We start from the raw sequence: 22,927 nt of genomic DNA, 5'->3' as shown, positions 1-22,927 counted from the left end.
CTAGTCACAGAACAACCAAAATGCAAATACTGAGTCACTCTACATTTTGTTCAAGATGCTGTCAACACAAACAGCTTTTGAAAGGTATTTCTTTACAAGACATTCCAATAAAACTTTATGTAAATACTTTATTTTGCCTGTCATCTTGGACAAGAACATCACTTTCTGGGTGAACAGAGTATGATTCAAATGAAAAACAAGCACACACTTCACCTTATAGGCTTTTGAATTCATCACTGACATTCCTCAGCTCTTTCAAACCACACAATGAGCCAGAGCTGTCCAACTCCCACTACAAAAAACTGTTTCAGGCTTACAGGTGCTTTTGCAGATTAGGTTAAGAGCTACAAAAGTTTCTATTAATAGCACTTTGATAAGTCTGAAGTGAAATGTTACTGCGGTCTCAGGTTTAACATCAAAACCTCAAAAAATAAAAACAAACATATCATGAGCAACAAGGACAGAGCTCAGTGGAGGACTTCCATGCATACCTTCACCTCACAGTCACCCCATATGAAAAATACAGAAAGCTTTTTTTTTTTTAAACAACAAAAAAAAGTACCAGTAACCACCACAAGAGGAAGCAGTCTGTATTCCCAGCACACTGGCTGTGAGAGCATTGCAGACACTGCTCTCTCACACTTTGCTCTCCTCCAATTCATCAAGATGCTTAAGTCTTGAGGAACAGATCGTAAGCAAGTCAACATGAGAAACATTTGTAAGGATGGAATGGAGACATAGCACGAGAACTCTGAAGACAAAACAAAACAGAAACCAAAACTCTATTTAGTGCAACCATGCTCAGCCACTAAGTTTGGCAAGTAGAAGGCAAACGATTACTGTTCTGGAACAGGTAATATACATCTGCCCTTTGGGCAAGGGCAGCTTTGCTCCAGCTTTAAAGCAAGCAAAGCTCAAAAGATACTGCATATGTACAGTGATTATATCAATTAATCAAGGAAAACATGGAAACAATGGACTCTGACATAGATAAGCAAACTTACTAAGCAGCACTTTTGTATTACCAAGAGATATGAAGGTCTGTTGTAGGCTCAAAACTGTCCTTTTCATCCAGATGTTTAACATCTCATATTACAGAAGTAATACTGCTTTGTGCAGTACAACCTCACAAGATCTTTGACTGACATCACCCAGTTTTGTATTTTATTTTCACTTTCAACTTCATTCAGAGGCAGGGGGAAGTGTTCAACATCGTTCTGAACACCAGGACAGACGAGGCAGCCTCTGTGCTTCTGACAAAAGCCATCCTTCCCCTTCAGGTGTGGCAGAAGCAGGGGATGACATTAATGCCTAAACTGCAAAAATAACTATTTCACACAATAGTTTGAACTGTAAAGAATGCAACCGAGGTACTTGTACTTTGGTTGTACTTTTGCAACATTTGTAATGGGCCCTGCCCAGCCTCAAATCCAAGTTATTAAATTCTGCATCCAAAAAGTACTTGTTTTCAATTGTTTCAATGCAGCACTCAGGAACAGAAGGTATTAAAAAACTTCAGCTCTAACCTAATAAATCTAGTGACTGAAGGAAGAACCTCTTTCCCTTGGAAAAACTCCAACATACTCTTGACTTGATAAAGCAAATCTAGACCTTTTTTATTTTTTATTTTAAACAATTTGCCAAGACTGGAATGAGAGATAAATAGAAGGCACAACAATTTTGCTTTTTTTTTTTTTTTTATACAAATACAAACTAAACATGAAAAAAAAACCTCCCTATTTCAATAAAAAATTTCACAAGTTCAGGAAAAGCGTTTTAAAGAGTCAAGTTCTAGACATTTAAAACCTATCCCACAATCCAAAATTTTGAAGTGGTAAAACAGTAGTTCGAATTCCTTTCCGTGATCATGTATCAAAAGAAAAAAAAAGATTCTACAGATACCCATTATTCCACTTTTACAGCGCCACAAAGAAAAAGGTCAACGTCAATTTTTCAAGTGGCATTGTCTCCAGACCAGAGGATGTTCATATGACCTTCAAAATATATCAATAGTTCTTTCCTGCCCTTGAAAATACTTGCCAAAGTACTATGTTTTCCTACAGGCTCTTGAACACATGCACGTGAAATATTATTCCACTGACTGAAACGCACCCAAATTCAGTAGAAAGGGGGAGAAGAGAGGAAAAAAAAAAGAGGAAAAAATATTAGAGACATTCCTCTAGGAAAAACCACTGGTACCAAAAAAATCCAGTCCGTAAGTTTGAGGTGAACAAGAAAATTCAGTTCTTTTCTTTTGAAAATCCACTTTTCCTAAAACGTTGTTCCACAAAGCTGGAATCTGGGACAAGGACTAGAAAAAAAAAAAAAAAATCACAAAACCATAACACAAACAAAAAAGGGCCAAAATAGTATCAAACGTAGCAGTCTATAACAGGCTAGGGCCACATTCCAAGATACCCAAGGCTGAAATTCACAAATCTGCAGGAAAAAGGGTTTGCGCCACCATGTCAACATCCGTGATGCATTCATTGGCGTTGCCCGATCCCCCTTCCAGCTCCAAATCCTGGCTTCTGGGACATTCCTCCACGTGGAGGCCCTCGAATCCCACCTCCCAGCCCCCCACGAGTGCCTCCAGGTCCACGTGGTCTGTTATCTCTGCGGTCACCCTCCCTGGCAGCCCGTGTTTTCTTCTCCTCCACATTCAGGCGCACATCTCCCCTGAACATGATGGGCTGCAAACAGAAGCAGAAAAGGTACTTTTGTTAATGACTCATCAGTAACTCTTCAAGGTCTAGCATCTGTGGTGTATGCAGATTCATTACCTACCACCACACTGCAGTCATGGGGTGCACATTTTGCACTAGCAATCACTGCTGACAAGCCAAACAGGTACCCCCTGCCTTTGCTAGCAGAAACCCTTTTGAACTTGCACACTTGTACAGCTTCGACTCTTCCATCTCTTCTCCTCAGTCTCTTTAACAAACAAGATTCTACTTGTCTGTAGGGTCAGACTCTACCTTGCCTTCCTGAAAGTTATTTACCTGCTTCCTGTGTGGAACTCAGCAACTTCCCATTGGGTGTAAGCTCCATAATTAATAAATTCATGTTCCCCTAAGCTGTTAGAAGCTATTTCAATAACAAAAGACTGAATCTGCGTAAGTGCTGCACAAGTCCTAACAACAGGAGGGAAAAACATCATAGCTACTTTAAGATGCTCAGGAAAGGCCAAAGGGACAGTTTTTGTCCCAAAAGCATTGTCTGTTATTAACAGACCGAAACACACCGGCTAGAAATTTATTTACCCTGCTGCTAAGGATCTTCTGAACTGGTTCAGGATCATCAAACACCACAAACCCAAAATTGGGGAGCTTTCCACCACTGTTGATGCGGAGTTCAACAACATTGCCATAGCCTGCAAGAGAAAAGCCAAGTTCTTGGGTCATACATTAGAATGCTCTGTTGGCCACACCAATGGCTGCAACCCCCAGACCCCAAAAGTTGAGCAAAGCACTAACTTACTTTGGAAAAAGTCTTTCAGTTCTGTTTTATCCACATCATGGGGAAGATTCCCAACAAACAACTGATGACTGTCAGGGTATCTCACAATCCGACGAGTTTCCACATCTCCTTGATCACCCTCACGAACTTGATCAAAAAAAGTAAAATTTGGTTGAGGAAAGTCAATCCCCACAACAAACAATAATCAAGCCATAGTCTAATTAGCACCTTATAAAAGAATCAGAATTCATATTATTTACCCATTCATATAAGAAAAGGTAAGCTTTCTACAAACAGTTTGTAACTGTTTGCTTATTACGAGTGAAGCCAAACACCTGAGTAGAAACCTAGATACTTCAACAATATGCTAGCAAAATTCAGCTCTACAGCTTAACACTCAGACCAAGATAACCTAAAATAACCATATCTAAAAAAGTAGAACTAATTCATTTATTGACAAAATTAATGTGATTTTAAAAGTTTTGTCATATTGCTTCTCCCCAAACTATCAAATAGCAGTAAACAGTTTATTCTTTGTAGCTTCTCTTACTTGGTCTAGGACCCCTCTGTGGTGGGATGCTTGTTCGTTGCTCCCTCACTCGCTGATCCCTCTGAGGTCTCTGGGGTGGGGTCTGAGATTCAGGCTTTGCCTCAGGGCGGGGCTGTATAAATTCAGAAAAAGAGAGTTAACAGGAAAGAATCAGAAATAAGAGTAGAGTTCTGCTTTTGAGAGACCACTATGAAAGCGTTGATAAAACAACTGGAAAATACAGTGGAGGCAAAGTTCTTTTGACCTGTAATTAAGATGCCTGTTACCTCATCTTGGTTTATATGCTAAAAGCAAACCTGTAACTTGACTAAGTCAGAATTTCAACATCACCTCACTCAGTTATACACAGTGAAGTGTCTGCCCCAAGTGCAGAGGTAGTTACACAGACACTGTTACATAAACTCCCTCATCACAAAACCTCATTCATGATGAGGCAGTGGGAAAAAAGTTGTCTCTTGTTAGGAGGGTGCAATCATTTTGGATGCAGGTTCATCTAGCCTCTCGTGTGAACACTCCCCTTTTCCTCCTCCATGAGAAAATTCCTTCTCAACCCACAGGAAACACTGAATTTCAAAGTCTTTGGAGTGTGATCATTCAGACCACACACAAGTAGATTTCACACTATTTTTCCCCACCTCAGTCTACTGTCAGTCCGTTTAGCACTTAGAGCTTCTTTAGGTACTGAATTCCTACCTGTGAGACTGGTACTTTCACAACATGAGGTGGTATTCCAGACACTGGAACAGCTCCACTGGGAGGGAGGTTCTTACTGGTTACTAATGCCCAGGAAAATGTCTGAGAGATAAGGGAAGGGAAAAAAAAAAAAAAAAAAAGATTGTAACTCAACTTCAGATGCTTTCATCCTTCTAAAATATATTTCTGGTACAGCTAAGACATACAGGATAACTAAAAAATTTTAACCTGTCCATGAAATTCCAGATCCAGCCAATGACAATCTCCCCACAGCTTTCTTCAAATTATTTTAATTCAGAAGATTTAATTAATGTAATGACAATAGAATCACATTTCCACCCTATTTCTAAATTCTGCATAGAGTTGAAATAGGCCACTGCCATGTCTTAAGACCAATTATCATATCAAGGTTAACCAAAGTACATTTCCTGAGTACCCACTTTGCTTCCCTAAACATTGAAGAATGACAAAACTTCCCAGGTAGAAATAACATTTCACCCATTTTTCTGATTCAGCATCAGGAACTGCAGTCTGTTCAGAACACCAGAAGTTCTGTTTACAAAGAATCTGATCCTCCCTCAGTACCTATACCTACCAAATATACCTTAGCTCCTGGCATTTTAACCAACTAGTCACTAGGTGGAATTTTGACTACCTGTTACTGTACAAGAATTAGTGAGGGAGAGACAACTGGTCACAAGAAGAGTAATTTAGAGGGGTGGAATTACAGAGAGTTTAAACGCTTCTAGTTCTTGATATTTTATGTATTACCAGAGAGGAACACACTCTGTAAAACAGGAGAGTCAAACATACTGATGAAACCACCATATCACAGAAAAAAGCCATCCACTGTCATTACCCTGGAGTCCTCTTGCACTGCAGGAGCTGGATCAGCAGGAGCTGGAGAAGGACTCTTTTCCACAGTCTCTTCTGGAGCCGACTCCTCTAACACCGGCTCAGATTTTTCCTCCTGCACCTCTGGTTCAGGTTCTTGTTCCGGTTCTGGCTCTGGCTCAGGCTCTGCTTCTGCAGCTGTCTCTTCCAGGTGCTCCTCAATGTCATTGCTATTATACAGCAGCACAAAAAGCAAGGGGGGAAGAAAAAAAAACAAAGGTGCTATCACATTGAATTCTCTTATTGGGAAGTAAGGAATGCTACTTGTCCAGTACAGAAGTCAGGTACATCACATTTGAGAGGAAGAACAAGGCTGATCTGTCTGAAAGGCCACACTGCACAAGGATGAGAATTTCACTTACATTTCAGAGCAGCAAAATGCATTACATCTACTGAAAATTCAGTCTCTACATTTAGCCTCAAAGCACTTAGGTTTCAGCTGCCCAGTAAACAGAAATCTTTTGACTGTGAAAGGAAAAATGATGAGTAGCAATAAACTCATTTGACCTGTCCTACAAGCAGTCTGTATTATGCAACATCTGACTTCACCTAATAAGATATCCTTACCTGACAGTCTGCTCGTAATAAGCACCAGTATCATCAGGAACAGCCTCAGGTGTCTGCTGTCTTTCCTCAGGTTCCTCCCCTTCCTCTTCTGATTCTACATAAAGTCAGAAAAGGAAAAAATACACCACCCACATATTTAGTACACTGTTTAAACATAAGATATTTTCCACAACATACAGGTGAAGTCTCTGCACATGGGGAGCATTATCAAGATGCAGGATGGAACAAACATTTACTTATACTGCTGTTACTTTGGTTACTCAGTTTTGACCAAGGTCAAACAACATGTTCCAAATACTTCAGAGAAGCAGATTTATAGCCTACAAATCTAGCTGCGACTGCTAAAATAAAGCTTACAGTTCTTTTAATAGAAAAAATATGCCAGAAAAATAATCATCTGCATGACAACTGTTCACTGGAGTGCAAGGAAACCAGAGGCAAGGAAAAAAAAAAAAACTAGGAGACCATGAAGCTTTATGCTGATGTGCCTTCTCCAGCAAGATTTCCTCTTGTCTGTGGGAATGGAGTGTTGATAGAGACTCAAAAACAAATACCTGAGGAACCATGCAAAAATTCCTGCTACTTACCCTCTGGAGGCTCAGTGTCAGAGTCACCAAACACCTCATCTTGGTAGCGGAAGATATCATTGTGGACATAAAACTTGTTTGCAACAGAACCCTAGAAGCAAATCAAAGAGAGGAATTAATTTAAATTACATCATGTAAAAACTGAAAAAAAAAAAAAAAAAACCCACCCCACCCAAAAAACACAGCTTGAGCAAATCATCCTTCCCATGTAAGATTAAACCAAAGTTATTCAGGGAAAAAGAAAAAAAAAAAAAAACAAAAAAACACAAGCACCACAAACAAAGAAGCCCCCAAAATATGCATCATACTATCAAGGGAACAATGGGAGAACAAAAATTAATCCTATTAGTGCTTTTAATTCTAATAGCTTATAACACTGGGAAACAAAAAACTTTCTGGGGTCTAAGTATCAAGTCTTAGCTCCAAACAAGAAAATAAAGTGATCTTGCAATCTTCTTTTTTTGCCATCAATTATTAGCAATTTTTCAGTTATGTGAACTGTTTTGTTCAAAAAAGATGCCTATTTAAAAAGTGACCTCAAATGCCAAGTCAGCACTTTTTACAAGAAAATCTGGACTTGGTCTTCAAATGACAGGAAACATGTTCCTCTACTAGGTCTCTTCAGTAAGAGGATCAGTTGCTAGGGGGCAAATCAAAGATAACTTTAAAATGCTGAAGAAAAAAAAAAATGCATTGCACATACCTAGTGGCCAATATTAGGGTATCTACAACTGTAACTGATCTCCAAGGTGAGCATATCACCACACAGAAGTGGTGCCATTTCCCAAGGAATTTGCAGAACCCTGATGAATTTTGTGGCAAGCTTTCTAGCCTTCAGATCCCAACACCGAGCCAGACAGGCCTCATTAACCCTGACACATTACAAGCACTACAACCCCAGCACTCATTGCAGAATACCTCAGGCGCAAGAACGAATGTCTGCATGAACCTGCGCACGGGCTGCATGTTATTGGAGAGCTCTCCCATCACCTGGACTACAACACCATCGTTGAGGGTGGCATGGGCATCCACATGGCGAATCTTTGTGTGGCAGTCCTTGAAGTTTAATGACAGCACCTTCTTGTGGATATCCTGTGAAAGAACAGTACAGATGTTACACTGCAGAAGACACCTCTGCTAAGTTAATGGCTTTCCGAGAAAACAAACCCGTAAGACATGGTTTTAGAATATATTCCCTAACTCCAGAGAAAATTCATCAGCTTTTAAGTTTGCTTTATAACCAATTTTACATTATTAATTTCAAAGGAACCACTTGTCTAACTATTGCTGTTTACGTAGCTTTGTCTCCCCATTTTTTAAGTGAAGGCACTTGGACAAAGGGGGTAAATCACAACTGGATGTGATTCTTCTCAACCACAAAGGAGAGAAAAAAAGCAGGACAGTAAGGGGTTATTAAGCACTTACAGATTGCCCATAAACTGCATCAGCTGGTTTTCCATTAGAATCCAAGCCACCATGGACATAGGAAGAGTTCTTTCCATAAAACCTGTTGGAAAGAAATATTTTTAACACTAAACTTTATCACCTAAGACTGAGATTCCACACCAGAGTGCACTAAGAATAAAACTCTCAAGCAAATTTTCTATCTGAATTATTAGAACAAATTCTATTAACCTCTCAGTGATTTAAGGGCTTTTAATTGAAGAATGCAAAGTTCTCCTGTGTAAGCTGTAGCAACCAGCCATAGCAGACACCCAGTCTCAAAGGAGCTAGACAGTTCCACCTCATTCTCCCCTTTCTGTACAAGGTCTCTAAAGCAACACAGTGCCTTCAATATCCAGGATGCTGAAGGCTTCCCTTCAAGCTCTACTTTAAAAGCTTGAGCAAGGAGCTATGGTACTTTTTATTTTGTTCATCTATAGGGAAGTACTACAGATAAATCTTCCACCTTGAAGGATTACAAGCTAAGCAGTCATAAACATCAAGGGATCACATTCTGCTTGAAGATAAAGGACTAAAACTGAATTCCATAGGACACTGTAAACTTTCCTTCCCCAGTGGAAAAGGTCAGCTGCCTAGTGTTCTTGAGATTGGAAGAAGGAAGGTTTCAAATATTTGTCTAGCTACTGCTAGACAGCAAAACATAGTGTGTCTTCAGAAATTAGATTAGTTCTAGCAATGCAGGATATTTGTCAAATCAAACAGAACCAATTTGTTTAGATAACAGATTGTAGTTTTCTGCACATTCATAATTCCTCTGACTTTGCCTTATCAAATCACTGCTGGTATGACCGAGACACCGATACACAAGCAAACAATTTCCAATGTTTTGCCCCTAGTTAGGGGGCACTGTATCAAGACAAAACTACAAAAATGCTTAATTAAATAACATTTATCCAACTTCAATTTATATTGATCACAACTAGAAGCAGCAAACAACACACTTCTGATTTACATTATTTCTTCTTGCTTGCTTAGAACACATCTAGCAGCATTTCAGTAACAATCAGAATACAGATTTAAAGAATTCCTCCAAGTTTTATTACTCATGTTTGAATCCAGCTGATCAAAACTTAAAGCAAACTACACCCAGGGTTTGTCTTAAGTCAGATTTAAGTGTCCAAATTCAGCAAGCCAAGACATGGTAATAAAGCTTATTCACCAATTTTAACATACAAAAGCAGAAATTTACACAGAAAAAGGGATGATAAAGTGGAATGTTACCTGTGCAAATAGTCAGGTGCTTGGTTCAGCAGAGTATAGTACTGCCTCACGAATTCCCGCCCGACCAGCAGGGGACTTGGCTTCTCCATCACCATTTCTTTGGTCAAGTGAAAACTATGGGAAAAAAAATAAAAAAGCTCCATAAAATAAGAGATGCACACTGCTGTTCACATACTGATAGCATAAACCAAATAATCACAGCGGAATGCACACACCAAAACCCATCAGGTGTATTACCACAATAAACAGTTTAACACCAATGCATTTTCGGTCACCAGTCTTTTGTGCTGAGACCACCACTGGGTACCAAACCAGTGGTGGGAGAGGCCACATGGGTAAGGGAGGTTACCTCATAACATGCCAGCATTTAATCATCCTACAGTAAAAAGCAGGTGGGAAGCAAGCATGGTTCTTCAAGAGGATTTGCTAAGTAGCTCAGTCATTTACAGTCGATCCCAGTACTATTTACCTCACTTGACTCCACAATCAGAATTAAAAGTCAGATGTTCTAAGGCAAAGCCTGTGCTAGTGTATTAGAGGCATTTTCAAAAGGTCAGAACAAGTCCAATCTATTTTTATCTAGCAGCACAGTCCTTGCTTTTAAGTGCAATACTGTAGAGGAATATCAGATTATATTAAAATTACTATGCTAGAAACAAATCCATGCTGCTTTTCCCTTGCTTTCACCAAGCTCAGCAGGTCACCTTATTTAAATCCAAAGATCAGACAAATGGACAACACCATCCAAACAAAGGGACAAACCAATTTAAGTACCTTGTCCCTAATTTCCACAGAACTGTAAGCTACAAAATGGAAATCTTTACAGGTAGACTACACCACATGGACCTTCAGTGTAGGTCAGTCAAAACTGACTGACACATTCATGTATTTCCTTGCTTTCAAATGCTCATACAAAACAGGTTCAATCTAGAAGGGGAAAAAGACTGATACTAGAGCATATTTTTGTTACCTAATATAGAAACAAAAGCAGGTTTTCCCTTCATACTGAATTATACCAACAGGCAGCAGAACGGGTGCTTAGCAGATAGTTTTGCTGTTGATGTATCACAGACTATATATGATGGTTTGTTTTCAGGCCCTGCATTGTGAACACAAAAGAACTAGCAAAACTGCTTTCTGCAGTGAGTCAAGCAGCTGTTGACCACAAAGGGCACTAAAAGACCACATGCAGCTCAAAGGACTTTCTCTCCCAATAATGGTCAGACTGCATTGCATCCAGCTTAGCTGAAGATACAGTACACAAATTCCTACCCTGGCAGGTGTGCGGTTTAAGTTTCAAACCAAAAGATATAACTAGAATTATTACCATCATAAAAGGAAGTACTGCTTACATGATAACATGCAGAAAGGGTAAGAGCAAACCTAATTCAGAATTCAACAAAGCTTTTTTCAATACACTCAGAAGCTTTCATTTGTGTGAGGCTACTTTCAAGAGTCAACTGTGCAGAAAATGATACTGGCCTGCAGGAAATGCTCAGATTCTGCAGAGCACTTTCGTTTTAGGAAAAAACTGTGGTTTTGAAGAAGCCTGTGAATTACAACCACCATATTATAGATAGGGACATCAAGACCTAGTCTAAAGAGACAATAACCTCAGAGATCTGAACTTGTTTGCCTTCTAGTGCATGTTAAATCAGATCCCCACAATGTATTATCAAACAGCAAGGAAAAAACAACAAGGAAAGAAAAGATAAAATTGTGGGTACCACTGATTTCCTCATTTAACTTTGTTTCCTGTCAAGCACTTGTGAAATTCTGTCATTACAAGGGCAGGATGACCCTAAAGCAGTGGGAATTAAAACGGAAAAAAGACAAGATCTGCACTTTTAGATCCAGTCAGCTTGACTGACAATGCAAGACTGAATTGCTCCACAACAGTTAAAAAAATTGCCTCTGCACTGTGAGTTTGCAGTTAGAAGCCAGTCCTACCATGCACCCCAAGATACCAGTGGGAGCAGGACAAAAGCTCCACACAGAAGAACATACACATGTTGCTTGTTCACTGTTTCAGGTGAGGATGAGGAAAATGCAGGGGTTGCCTTTGATGTCTTTGTAATGATTAACTTCCCCTGGAATTCAGGGGAAAACCATCTTATTTCTATAGATGTCAATAGGTAGGTTTTCTTGAGAATTCTTTTCTATTGCTTCTAGAATATGAATGTACAAAGCTTGTCTTCTACACATAACAGTAAACTGCTACCTGCAGCACTCAAAGCTCAACAGCTCATTCATCAAAAGCTTTCAGGTTCCTATTCAGTGAGTCCTTGCCGGCATTAATCCACTAGCACATCAACTTCAATGCTGTTCTAAGCTGTTCCAGTGCTGTACTCTAGACATTGACAGTCAAGTGTCTTGTGCTTATTAGGTGTATCATATTTACATGCTAAAAATATTAAGCCAAAATGCTTCCCTACTGTTAGGGGTGCAAAATCTATTAGAACTAACTTTAACATGGAACGAGGAATAGCTGAGTGCCCAGTTCTCAATATGCAGATCTGAAAAGAAATGGGAAAAACCTTTACATGACCTAATCAGAGGACAACAATCTGTTTTCACTCCTGCTGCACCTGCTGCTACGCTGCCAGTTGCCATCTGTTCTTGCTCCCCAGCCAGCACAACCTGAATGATAGAAGCCAAGCATCTCCAGAGAGAATACTTGCTCCCTACTACTCATGAGCGATTTTTACTCTGGTATTCCCTGACCTAAGAATAACTGCAAATATTTTATACTCCATTTCTGCTGCACAGAAGGCTTGAACTGTCACTATGTTACTCCTGATAGAAGCTTACCCACACACTTCCTTGAGATAATGATGAAAGGGTGAGGACTGACAAGAAATGCTGAAAATCAGATGATTTAAGATTCATTCATAAACATGCATTCCTATCACTCCATACATGTAAAACAAATTGGGTAATTCAAATTACAACAAGTACACTGGAACAGTTCTGCAATATAACAGAGCCCTTTCCTTAAGCCAAGAGATTTACAGAAAGACAAATATCTCCTCTTTACAGTGGTTATCACCTGGCTGGTGGAAAATTCCGCCATCTGTTATAATGCTCCTACTTGGCAGAAAATCAGTGCTAGGCACTCAATTTCTAAAGTACAGTTATGTAAATTAGAGCTATTTACATAAATTCAGATTTAGGTCCACAAAACCCAATAGCATCTCAATATTCAGAAAAATAACAAGACTCCAAAAACACATAACAGCTAGCATCAGTTAGTGTTTTCCCACCAAACTGCTAGAGTTACAGTGAACTAAACATTGCTGTCTCGACTCAATTTTATTTTATTATTTTTAAAAAACAGACAAGGAGCTTAGTCTGGATCTTGTTTCCAATAGACTTTGTACAGAATAAAAATCTCTCTAATGTACATTACACAATGTTCAGGCTCTAAGGACAACCAGTGGCTGAAGAATCGACTAAGCCTCACATAACAAGCCAGAGGAAAAGACCCCATTGCAATAAGTCACTTCCTAAAGCATGTGGCAGCTTTAAACATCTTCTGTCAAGAAAAATATCAGTAGTAACAGAAGTTAAAAATTCCACTGAACCATATTCTAAACAGTTTGTCTTTAACATTACCCTTACACCTTTCTCTGACATCTTCATTTTCACATTTTTGACTTGGCACTTCAATAGAACAAAGTCTCAAATCCAACATTACTACATCGCATTATAGCCCTGTTTGACTGGAATATTACACAGCAGATCAAGGGAAGGAGCCTACAGCAGTTCACACTTTCTCTTGGGGCTATTTGTATGCTATAAGGTGATTTGTTTGATGCTACACCCCTGCCCATCTCCATAAATTTGTAGTTTACAGGGTACCAAAACAGTCGTCCCCAATCCCTTCCACCCTCCACATGTGTCCATCTGTCCATGTAATTACAGGTTTAACCAACCAAGATATTGTCATAGAGCTGCGACAATTTCCAAGCAGCTCATCAGCTTCTTTGAAATGTAATTCAAAACTTTCCTTTCTACAACTTTACCGTTTAATGATACAAAAGCAGCTCTGACAGTACCACAGATGCATAATCCAGATGAAGAGAATTTTCCTCTTTAAACCAGAATGTCAAACTTAATTCAACACTACTCCTTCATTTTGCTATCAATTAATTTCATAGCATAAAAGGTTTTTTGGAAACTTAAACACCCAGAAAAGCTCGCATGGAAAAAGAGGTGTGTTTGCCTAAGCACACCACACTACAAAGTTGACAACCAGCAATTTCATTGGACATTAAAGGTTTGGTCAATAGTTAATAGGATTGTGTAATTAAGTGTCATTTGGGATGTCTTCAGGTTGCTTAGCAACAGGTGAGCACATTCAAAGCCACAAACCATTTATCTATATGGAGTAACCAGCACTACAAGCAGGTACTAATGCTGCGTTAGGCAAAAAGAAAAATAGTACAAATAAAATCATGAAGAAAAACCCTAAAATGCCTCCAACAGGCATGATCTAGATTAGAAGTTAAACAACAAAAGCAAATCAAACCCCGTTAATTCCAACTCTCCACATCTTTCAAATAACTAGCATTTGCTAGTGCTGCTGATTAAGCAAAAAGAGAGAAGCCGGTACCTGTGTGAACTGAGGTAGAAAACGTTATGGAGAACAGTGAAACACAAACACACATCACTAGACAAATTCCAGGGCCCATCTCAACTGGGTATTTATGCTGTTACACCAGCTTGCTCAAGTAGGAAGAGTAATATACACTACATTGTACCAGATACTAGTATCTCACATCTCAGTATGATACAGCTTTAACTACTGGATGCCAACAATATAAGAAAACTCAGTTGCTGACCTTGAGCCTAAATTATGAAGCACAGAAAAAGCACTTCAAGTAAGTAGGCAAACTTAGTTTTTTTAAAGGAGATTAGTGTTTTGAGACTATCTCTACTTGCCTCCCACTGGGTGCAGAAGTGGACAATGTCACAGGGAACAGTGTCACAGCCATGCAGCCCATGTTTTATACAGAAGCCATCATAGAGAACTGCCTGCTTGCAACCAGTTCCCCTCTGAAACTGTCAAGATACAAAAAGGTGAAGTACTCTGTCTGAAAGAAGTTATCTTAAAGGTCACACCATTCCACATGAGGCAAGACATTTAGAAGCCACAGCCTGAAAGATAAGTGATGAGATAACTTATCCAATGAGTAACGAAATATTTGAACTACTGGAACAAGTTGTGAGGTTACCACAGCAAGCAGCTCTCACCACTATCTCCTGGAAAGATTAAGATGGTCTACAAGATACATATTCACTAGAGCACCCAGAAGTAGGCACTCTCTAGCTGAGAGTAGTGTGAAATGCTAGACATATAGAGGCACAGGAGCCCTCATTCCTTATCTTCAAAGCAACACCTAATGAACCATAGATCTGGTTCCTCAAACTTAATGCAGACATTTCTCTACCCACTATAGTGACTAGGGTGTATTGTATGACAACCACAGTCTACAAAGGGTCCAAGTTCAAGGGTACTTGAGGTGTTACAAGGAGCTGGATCCTAAATAAAATAATCAGGCTGTATCCTTGGGCAAACAGCTTTCTCTGTGCTTAATTATCCTGATGCTGCAGAAAGACAGAGCAACACCTGAACCCCATTCTGAAGCTCTGAGATACACTGATGAAGGGCACTAGAGAAAAGCTAGACACTACAACATACAGATGAGAAGAATCAAATTAGAAGCTTATCTATTTTCTAATCAAAGCATTCAAGCAATCAATCCAAACTTAAGCACAAGAAAAACATTTTCATTACAGGATTAAAAAAAAAAAATACAGATTTAGATTCAACGGTGGCCATGCTAGTACTGAAAACACCCTCTGCTTGCCAGTGGCAGATGGGAAGCCTTACTCAGCAGCAATGCACAGCCCTTTAAACACTGCAAGAATACAAATAAACAAACCATGGATTGCTGCAGAAGAGCTGTCATTCTAGAAGTCAGCCTGTGTTTTTGCTAACAAATCTAAGTGTGATCCATAAATTGATGGATATGATGGAGTCTGCCAGGTTGCAGTCAAAATTCAGTGCTTCTTGTATTGTTCGGCTTTGCCAAGCAAGAGAGATGAACTGCTATCATTCAGAATCTAGAGTAACAGTCATCCTTTCAGAGAAAGATGATTTCTAAAGCATTAAGCCCAAAAGCAAAGAAACAAAACACAAAGAAGAGTACCTAAAGCCTCTGTTAAGGTGGATGAGATCAGTAAGGGATGTTTATCTGGGGAAGGAAGGAGACACTAGGTAATATTCCTGTAGTTAGAGAAGTATAAAGGTCCACAGACAAAAAGCAAATTAGGTCTTATTTAAAAGGAGAGAAGAATAATCTTAATAATTTGGCATTAAAAGGTAAGTGGTATTGTAAGTTTCCCACAGAGCTGTTTGTCTTGCATTCTCCCCTCAAGTTCACCTTCCTCAAGTGCTGGATCAGTTTTAGTGCATTTGGTGTTTTTTTCTTTCTACCTTTTTAAAGCTGTCTCAACTGGCTTCCAGTTTTCTACTTTGTATCACAGAATCATCATTTCTATTCAGCAACACAAAAAGTAGCCATACAAAGAGGAGGATAGCGTTTCTGCAGAAGCAGCAGAAGCGCTGGAATCCTTGCTGAGAATTAGCAGCAAGAAACAGGTTTTATTGTTAGTTTGTTTGTAACAACTGCCCTATGCCCACAACCCAGCAAGTATCACCTTTCAGTAGCCAAGTATCTGGAGCTCCCCTTTAGACTGCAGCTATGATATTTAGCATTACTTCTTCAAAGTTCTGCTGTATTGTGTCACAGGAGAAAAATATTCAAAGATATATGTGTACCTAAGTTCTTTCTGACATTACACACAGATCAGGACACCAAGTTCCACATGCATTTTACTACCTTTGTTTCAATAATGTACCCTATAGGTTTATGATAGGGAAGTGAAATTTTTGTCTTCTCAGATTTCTCAGTAAGACTTTGCATCTCTGAGCAAGCCACTTAGAAGTCTCCTATTCATGACCAACAAATATGAAGCAGACAAGGAGGAAGCTCTAAACGCATAGATTTAAGCTCCTAGTACTTAATCTCTATTGCAAAAAAAAAAAAAATGCAAAGCACCAAATTAGACAATCTCTGGTACTCCTAGATGCCCAAAAGGCAGGAAAGCAAGCCCTGGGCTGAGAGCTACTTTACTACATTCCTCCTGGGCCAGGACTCTGCCATTAAAATTAGACTTGCACTCACAAGTATGACCTGAAGCTCAATCACTGCTTGGGGATTTTTCATAACTTCACCTGCAACAGGTCGGTCAATAAAAGCAGGTTTAGACAATTTGATCCTCCTGCCCTCAAAAGTGCCACAAGTCTGTATACTCAACAATTACTTTAAATTTTTTTGTGCATTTCCACAAGTCTACTTGTCAGCTGTTGAGAAGCTGCAACTAGGTATGTTAGATAAACAGCTCCAAAATTAATGGAACATGCCTCATCTCCTCTCCCTTAGGTACTACAGTTCAGAGAGCTGCTAGTATCCTGCTTCAGTTTGATAGAAAAAAGCTAGAAATAAACTTGACACTAAAGAAAAGTTAAGCAAGGCTGCTGTAAAGGAACTGCTCTAACATTAAGCTAACTGAGCCTAACTAGAAACACTTCAGACCCTCACAGAAAGATAGCTATGCTGCATTTAGCATTACAGAAAAAGAACTGGCCCTTGCAAGTGATTTGACAGAAGTCCAACATGAAAGTTAACCGAGTTTTCTCAAAACACAAACCCTTGAGAATTTAGAGGCATTCATACAATTTTTAAAAAATAATCCTAAATCGGATTCTCCTAAGCAAACTTTCTCCTACACCTGGGTGAAGGATTTTCTCATTTCTAACCGGGCCTGTTCCAACCTCATTTACCCTACAATATCAAGTATGTTTTCTGTAAAATTACATTTTAAAGATGCACATTTCATCCTCAAGAGTGGTAGGATAGTTCTAGTCTGAATATTTACTCACATTTTTTAAAATGAAAATTAAGTCAGCTTTATGCCTATATGGCTCTCCAGACTGCTTCATGAAAAAGTAGCTACTCAGACCCTATGATTTTGCCATTAGAACAGGTTTTGTTTTGACATCCAAGAGCTGCTCCAACAACTTGATGAAGTTGACAGCAGGTCTGGTCCTCTTCTCTTAGGTCTGCAATTTTTCCATTTGGCTCCACTGCAGCTTTTTAAAGTCAAAAGCAAAAGTTACTCATAAGCAGAAGAGGCAGATTAGAACACCCCAAGCTACACAGACATTACAGTGAAATTCAAGCTCACTCCCACTTGGACTAAAGTCATCAGGATTAAGGTTTAACAAAATATTTTCTGCACACCAAGCAACAGATACCTATAAAGAGTGAACTCTCACCTCTATCCATCTTAGCTAATTTCATGTACGAATTGGAAAGTAGCACTTAAGACTGATCCATCATGCCACTGTCACTGTGTTATATACCTCAAAGCAAACAAGAAAGTGAGCCTAATAGTTCCCAGTGAAACGAGGAAACAGTAGAGAGCAGCACAGAGGACAATGAAAGATGGCCACCAGCATTCCAGAATGCAGAATTTCACACTTGCCTCAGCAAAGAGTCAGGTTCATTAGAGATGATTTGTATACAACTGAGAGCTCACAATACCCTAGCTCTGAAAGCTGTACTCCACCAGTTATGTCTTTCTGGAAGAGGTTCAGACTTCATACAGTGAAACTAGAATGTCAGACCAGTGTAATAATTTTTCTAATCACTCAATGAAGTACCAAAGGTTATCAATCAAGTCTATTGGCAGTTTCAGCAAAAAGTTAACAATTACATCAGCTCTGGAGATTTTATATATAGGTACCTGAAACGTATCCAGTTTTCTATACAAAACTATCCTTTTAACCTTCAATTTAGTTCAAGCCCAATAGACCATGGTCAGCATAATTACCAGAACCACCCTGCTCTATTTTGATTTCCTCTTTGATTCTTCATCCATCCACATTACTTAGACAGGCCCAGGTTCTAATATTAAAAACTACAATAATTAATTCAAATGTTTTCCAACTCAAGAAACAAGCCATTTATGTTAATCTCATGAGTGCTCTCCAATAGATAGTACTGTCATGAGAAGAAATATCCCTATGTATGTATAGAAACATAATCTTCACTTTACTTTCTTCTATATATGTTCACCTTACAATTTTCAAGGCTAAAAAGCAAATGCTAGCTTTCTGAACCAAGAAAGTGCTTGCTGTTTCATCAAGTGACTGAAGATTTCATGTTTAAAATTAGGATGTTGAAACTTAGAGACTATCACCAGTTGTGTTGAACTCCATTGATGCTTTTGTGCCAGCAGCAAAATAAACAGCAAAGAAGTGGGCTTATAATCAGAGTACAAACAAATATTTTTTGTATGGTTTTGATGTTTCTTAAGATTGCAAATGCAAAGGATTCCACAGAAGATCCTGATGTTTACACCTGACCCACACAGACAAAGGAAATATTGTCTACCAGATCTTCTATCTTAGTTATGTTTTCTAGCCTTCAACTTAAGGAGTTCACACTTGACAGAATGCAACCTAGAAAAAAAATATAGTTGCCTAATTCACACCAGTCAAGAAGTGAACACCACTATTCAGTGTCTGATGCATACAGGATCCTTTTAAATAGAAGATTGACATTTAAAGCTAAAACACACATTTGTAAAGGTTCCAATGTTGATTTGATTCTTTTACTAACAGATTTTGTGCAGTTATACTTCCTAGCATGTTTTAACGTTGCCTTTCAGGCAAACTAGTCCCCAGAACATGATTGCATCAAAGAAGTCAAGAGATCTTAATCACAAAGATGCTCCATAAGCATTAGGATACAAGGCCTTAAACATGCAAATACTTAGAGCTAGCCCTCAATGTAGCTGTATATTCTGTCCACTACAGTTTGGAGAGTTTTAAAGCTAAACTCACACTTCACATTAAGTATCCTGAGTGAAACACCCCAGGAAAAGGTGAGTTCAGTTCACAGGGTGTGGAGATGCTACCACCAGTAACATAGAAGTACCTATTTAATATTATTAGGCTTTTTCTTTACAGAGATGGAATAAGAGAAGAGAAAACTTGGTTTAAGGTAAGACTTCAGAAAAGGTTTTAAATGCACTTTTTGCCTGTCAACTTATGTACTTCTCTTTAAGACACCAACCTAAAAAGTCTTGTTAGATAAAAACAATCCAACATACAGACACCACATTTGATTTATGACATCTGGAAGCATTACTTTTTAGAGCTTGGTAGCAGTGTCCACATTTCCTAGAGCTGTCACTCCTGGCTGTGAGAACACAGGCTAGACAAAAATAGCATACACTGGAAAGATGGCAGCTTGCTGCAAATGCTGTTTTCAACCAATTATGAATTAAAAAGTATAATTTTCTTTGTGAAGTATACTTACTATATGCCTGCAACCCTCAATACAAAAGGTCAGCAGGTAAGGACATTGAGAATGATATATCATGAAGAGCACGAGTAAAATGGATCTCAAAGATGTATGGAAGCCTATTTTCTGGTTTTCCTCCAGGAAGTATATCTAGGGCCTTATAAAAGGCTGGAAAGTCTTCATTCAAGCACTACTTCGCATTTAAATCTTGGCTTAATCTCGGATCCAGCCAAGGTCATGAGGTAAGTCAGAGTAAGATACATGCGAATTGTGAGTTTCTTCGTCTATAAAGTTTGAGCAAGGAAGACCGAATGATACACCTGTACAGACGACCTCGCTATGAAAGCACCCAGCATCACTGCGTCAATCTGCAGCTACAACTATTTAAAGGAACTACCTCAGCTACATGCGAGGCGTCAGACCCCCTCACACCTAGCTTCCACCCCTCTCAAAAAAAAAAAAAAAAACAACAAAAAAAACCAAAAACAAACCCAAACAAAAAACAACCAAAACCACCAACAACCGACAAGCAAACAAGAAGACCAGCGGATGAAAATTACATCAATCTGCAAAGCCGAGAACAAAGCTCGTAGCTCCGCATCTCGACTCGCACAATGAAGGCCCGTCGATCCCCATCCCCCATCTGCTCCCCCCGCACATAAAGCTCTCTTCCAGGTAACTGCTCGCCCAGCAGCGCGCCACAGTGTCCCGCTCCCGCCTCAGCAGCCTCTGAGGGCGCCGCGAGAGGAGGAGGTTCCTCCCGTCTGAGGGCCCCGCTCCAGAGCCCCAGAGTGGGCTGCGAAAGTCCAGCAACGGGGTCAGGCGGGAGGGCGCTCGCCACAAAGCACTGCCGAGATCAGGGCAGCGGGAGCCACCACGGCGCCAGGAACGCGAGTAAGTGCACCCTCTGCCCCCAACCAGCCAAGGACTGCGGCCTACCGGGATAAGGGGGAGGAGGAGGTGGGGGGGGGAAGCGAGGGGAGTTGAGCCTGAGGCCAAGCACCGTGTAGTGCGGCCCCCAGCTTTCCCACACACACCGCGGCCCTGCCGGTGGCTGCCGGCCGCTCTCCCTGGGGCCGCTGACCCTCCCCCCTCACCTGCGGGCGGAGCGGGACGGGAGCGGGAGGCGTCGCTTCACTACAGGCCTGCCCGGCGGACGACAAGCACCTCACGCAACGGCGTGCTCTGCAGCCGGCTAGATATATCCGGCGCGCAGCCTACCCCAACTGTAGGCCCCTTAACCAATCAGAGAAGGGCGGTCGCCTTCACTCGGATACTAATTGGCCCGCAGCCCCAAAAGTGGTGGGCAGATAATTGAAAGGCACTTCAGTTTACCAACCATGCGGCCAGGCTCCGCTGGGGCAGTAAGAGTGACGGACACCTAGTAAAACCAATGGGCAGTGGCGCTCCCGCTGATGGGGTGGAACAAGGCCTGATAGATTTCCTCCTGAACCAATAGGACTACGGTACCCAGGCTATGAGCCGCGGAGGGCGGGGCAGGCCTGACGCCATAGTATGGTTGAGCCGCACAGCAGCGCCCTTGAGAAGGTGCTGGTAAACCCCGTTATAGAGCAGGGCGGCTCCCTCGGTGCGGCACGGAGCGCAGCGACCAATGGGAGAGCGCAGCGGCCCCTGACGGACAGGCCACTTCCGACGTTCTTAAAGGGACAGGAGCCCGCCACGAGGGGTAGCGTTCCGCGCCCGGCACCACCCCCTGCTGGCGGGAAGAGGATGGCGCCCAACATGGCGGCGGGGAGGGTTGGCGGGCAGTGCACGTGATGAGGGCATATGCGCTGCTGCCGCCTTTCTCAGCACAGGGGAACCCACACTCATCACAGGAGACAGAGACCTGTAACAGTAAACATGTCACGGGCTCCCTCTTTGCTGACTGCACCTCCTCCAGCTGCCACAGCCTCCTCTGCACCACAGGTGCTCACCCAGCCTGAAGTTCACTTGGCACAACCGACCCACTCACCTGAGAGAAGCTAGCAGTGGTTGTGGGTAAAAGGAGCTTCTAACACTAAAAGGCACTTGTGCTGAAGTGCAGCCAAGGCCACCTCCACCAGAAAGAAACCCAGCCACTGGCAGAAGGCAGTGGTCACCATCACCGTTGCTGGAGCAACACAGACTGCCTTCACTGGCTCATGCCTGGAAGGCCACAGGTAGAGCTAGGACACTCAGGCAGCTCCTTTTCCTTCACAATGAGCAAAGCAAACAGATCATGTGCCCCAAAGGAAATACAAGCCAAAGAAGGACATTTTATAACCCACCTTGCAAGGATGTATTCTCTGATTCGGTGATCAATTAATCCTGCAAAGGAGAAAAAAGGCCATCCAAGCTCCCAGCAGCAGTGATGGTTCAGGGATCCCAAGGACAGCAAGAGGGAAGAGAAACAGTCTTAAAAAGCCAGCTCCTAGAAGGCCATCCCTTTCCATTTGCTTGTGTCACATCTCATCCCAAACATACCTATGACATGAAGCAGTCAGAGATATATTTCATTCTATAAAAGTGATTTCTTCCCCATCACCATATCCCTAAATGCTGCCTCAACCCCTCCCTGCTATGCCTTGAAGCTAGAGATACAGTCAGTGGACTGGCACGAGGCCATGCTCAGCATTAATATCCATCCCCCCACACAGCCCAGCTATTTATAATCTAAGCCACGTTTGCAGACTGCCAGTTCATAAATCAGTAGCAAGGCCTTTTGCAAAGTTTAACATGAAACCAGTGAACAACCTTCCAAAATAAACCCCACCAGGGGAACCCCTGGCATCTCTCCCCACACCAAAAGAGGTTCAGGTAATGCATGTTAAATTGAGTGCCCTCACCCCAGCCCATTCAACAGCAACTTGCTAGGAAAGGCATTCATATCATCTTTAGCTCTGCATTTCTGGCTGGGGCTTAGCCTGTTCAATATCAGCTCTGTGAGGGGAAGGGTTAGCCAGGGCCAGCCAACATCCCAGGATGCAGCTCCAGCTGGTGGGGTAGCAAGTAACCAAAAGCACCCCAGATATTTTTGCTGCTACAGGCTGGGCTCCTTAACAGCAGGA

At 41.0% G+C, this 22,927-nt stretch overlaps 1 protein-coding gene across 1 annotated transcript; it reads right to left on the bottom strand.

Annotated features, from left to right (window-relative positions):
- Window positions 1-2,345: 2,345 nt before the first annotated feature.
- G3BP1 (G3BP stress granule assembly factor 1) lies at window positions 2,346-20,991 on the bottom strand. Its single transcript, XM_054389045.1, has 12 exons — window positions 20,975-20,991; window positions 9,436-9,549; window positions 8,176-8,257; window positions 7,669-7,842; window positions 6,751-6,841; window positions 6,164-6,257; window positions 5,562-5,766; window positions 4,703-4,804; window positions 4,010-4,121; window positions 3,481-3,606; window positions 3,264-3,373; window positions 2,346-2,693 (listed from the first exon to the last, which is right to left on the bottom strand). Exons 2-12 carry the CDS (start codon window positions 9,528-9,530, stop codon window positions 2,487-2,489), a joined length of 1,398 nt encoding a protein of 465 aa, XP_054245020.1. The 5' UTR covers window positions 9,531-9,549; window positions 20,975-20,991; the 3' UTR covers window positions 2,346-2,486.
- Between the last annotated feature and the right edge of the window lie 1,936 nt (window positions 20,992-22,927).

This window comes from Indicator indicator, chromosome 18 (genome assembly GCF_027791375.1).
Source record: "Indicator indicator isolate 239-I01 chromosome 18, UM_Iind_1.1, whole genome shotgun sequence".
NCBI classification, from domain to species: domain Eukaryota; kingdom Metazoa; phylum Chordata; class Aves; order Piciformes; family Indicatoridae; genus Indicator; species Indicator indicator.
Note: the sequence above shows the minus strand (reverse complement) of the source record. Positions and strands in the feature narration are given on the sequence as shown.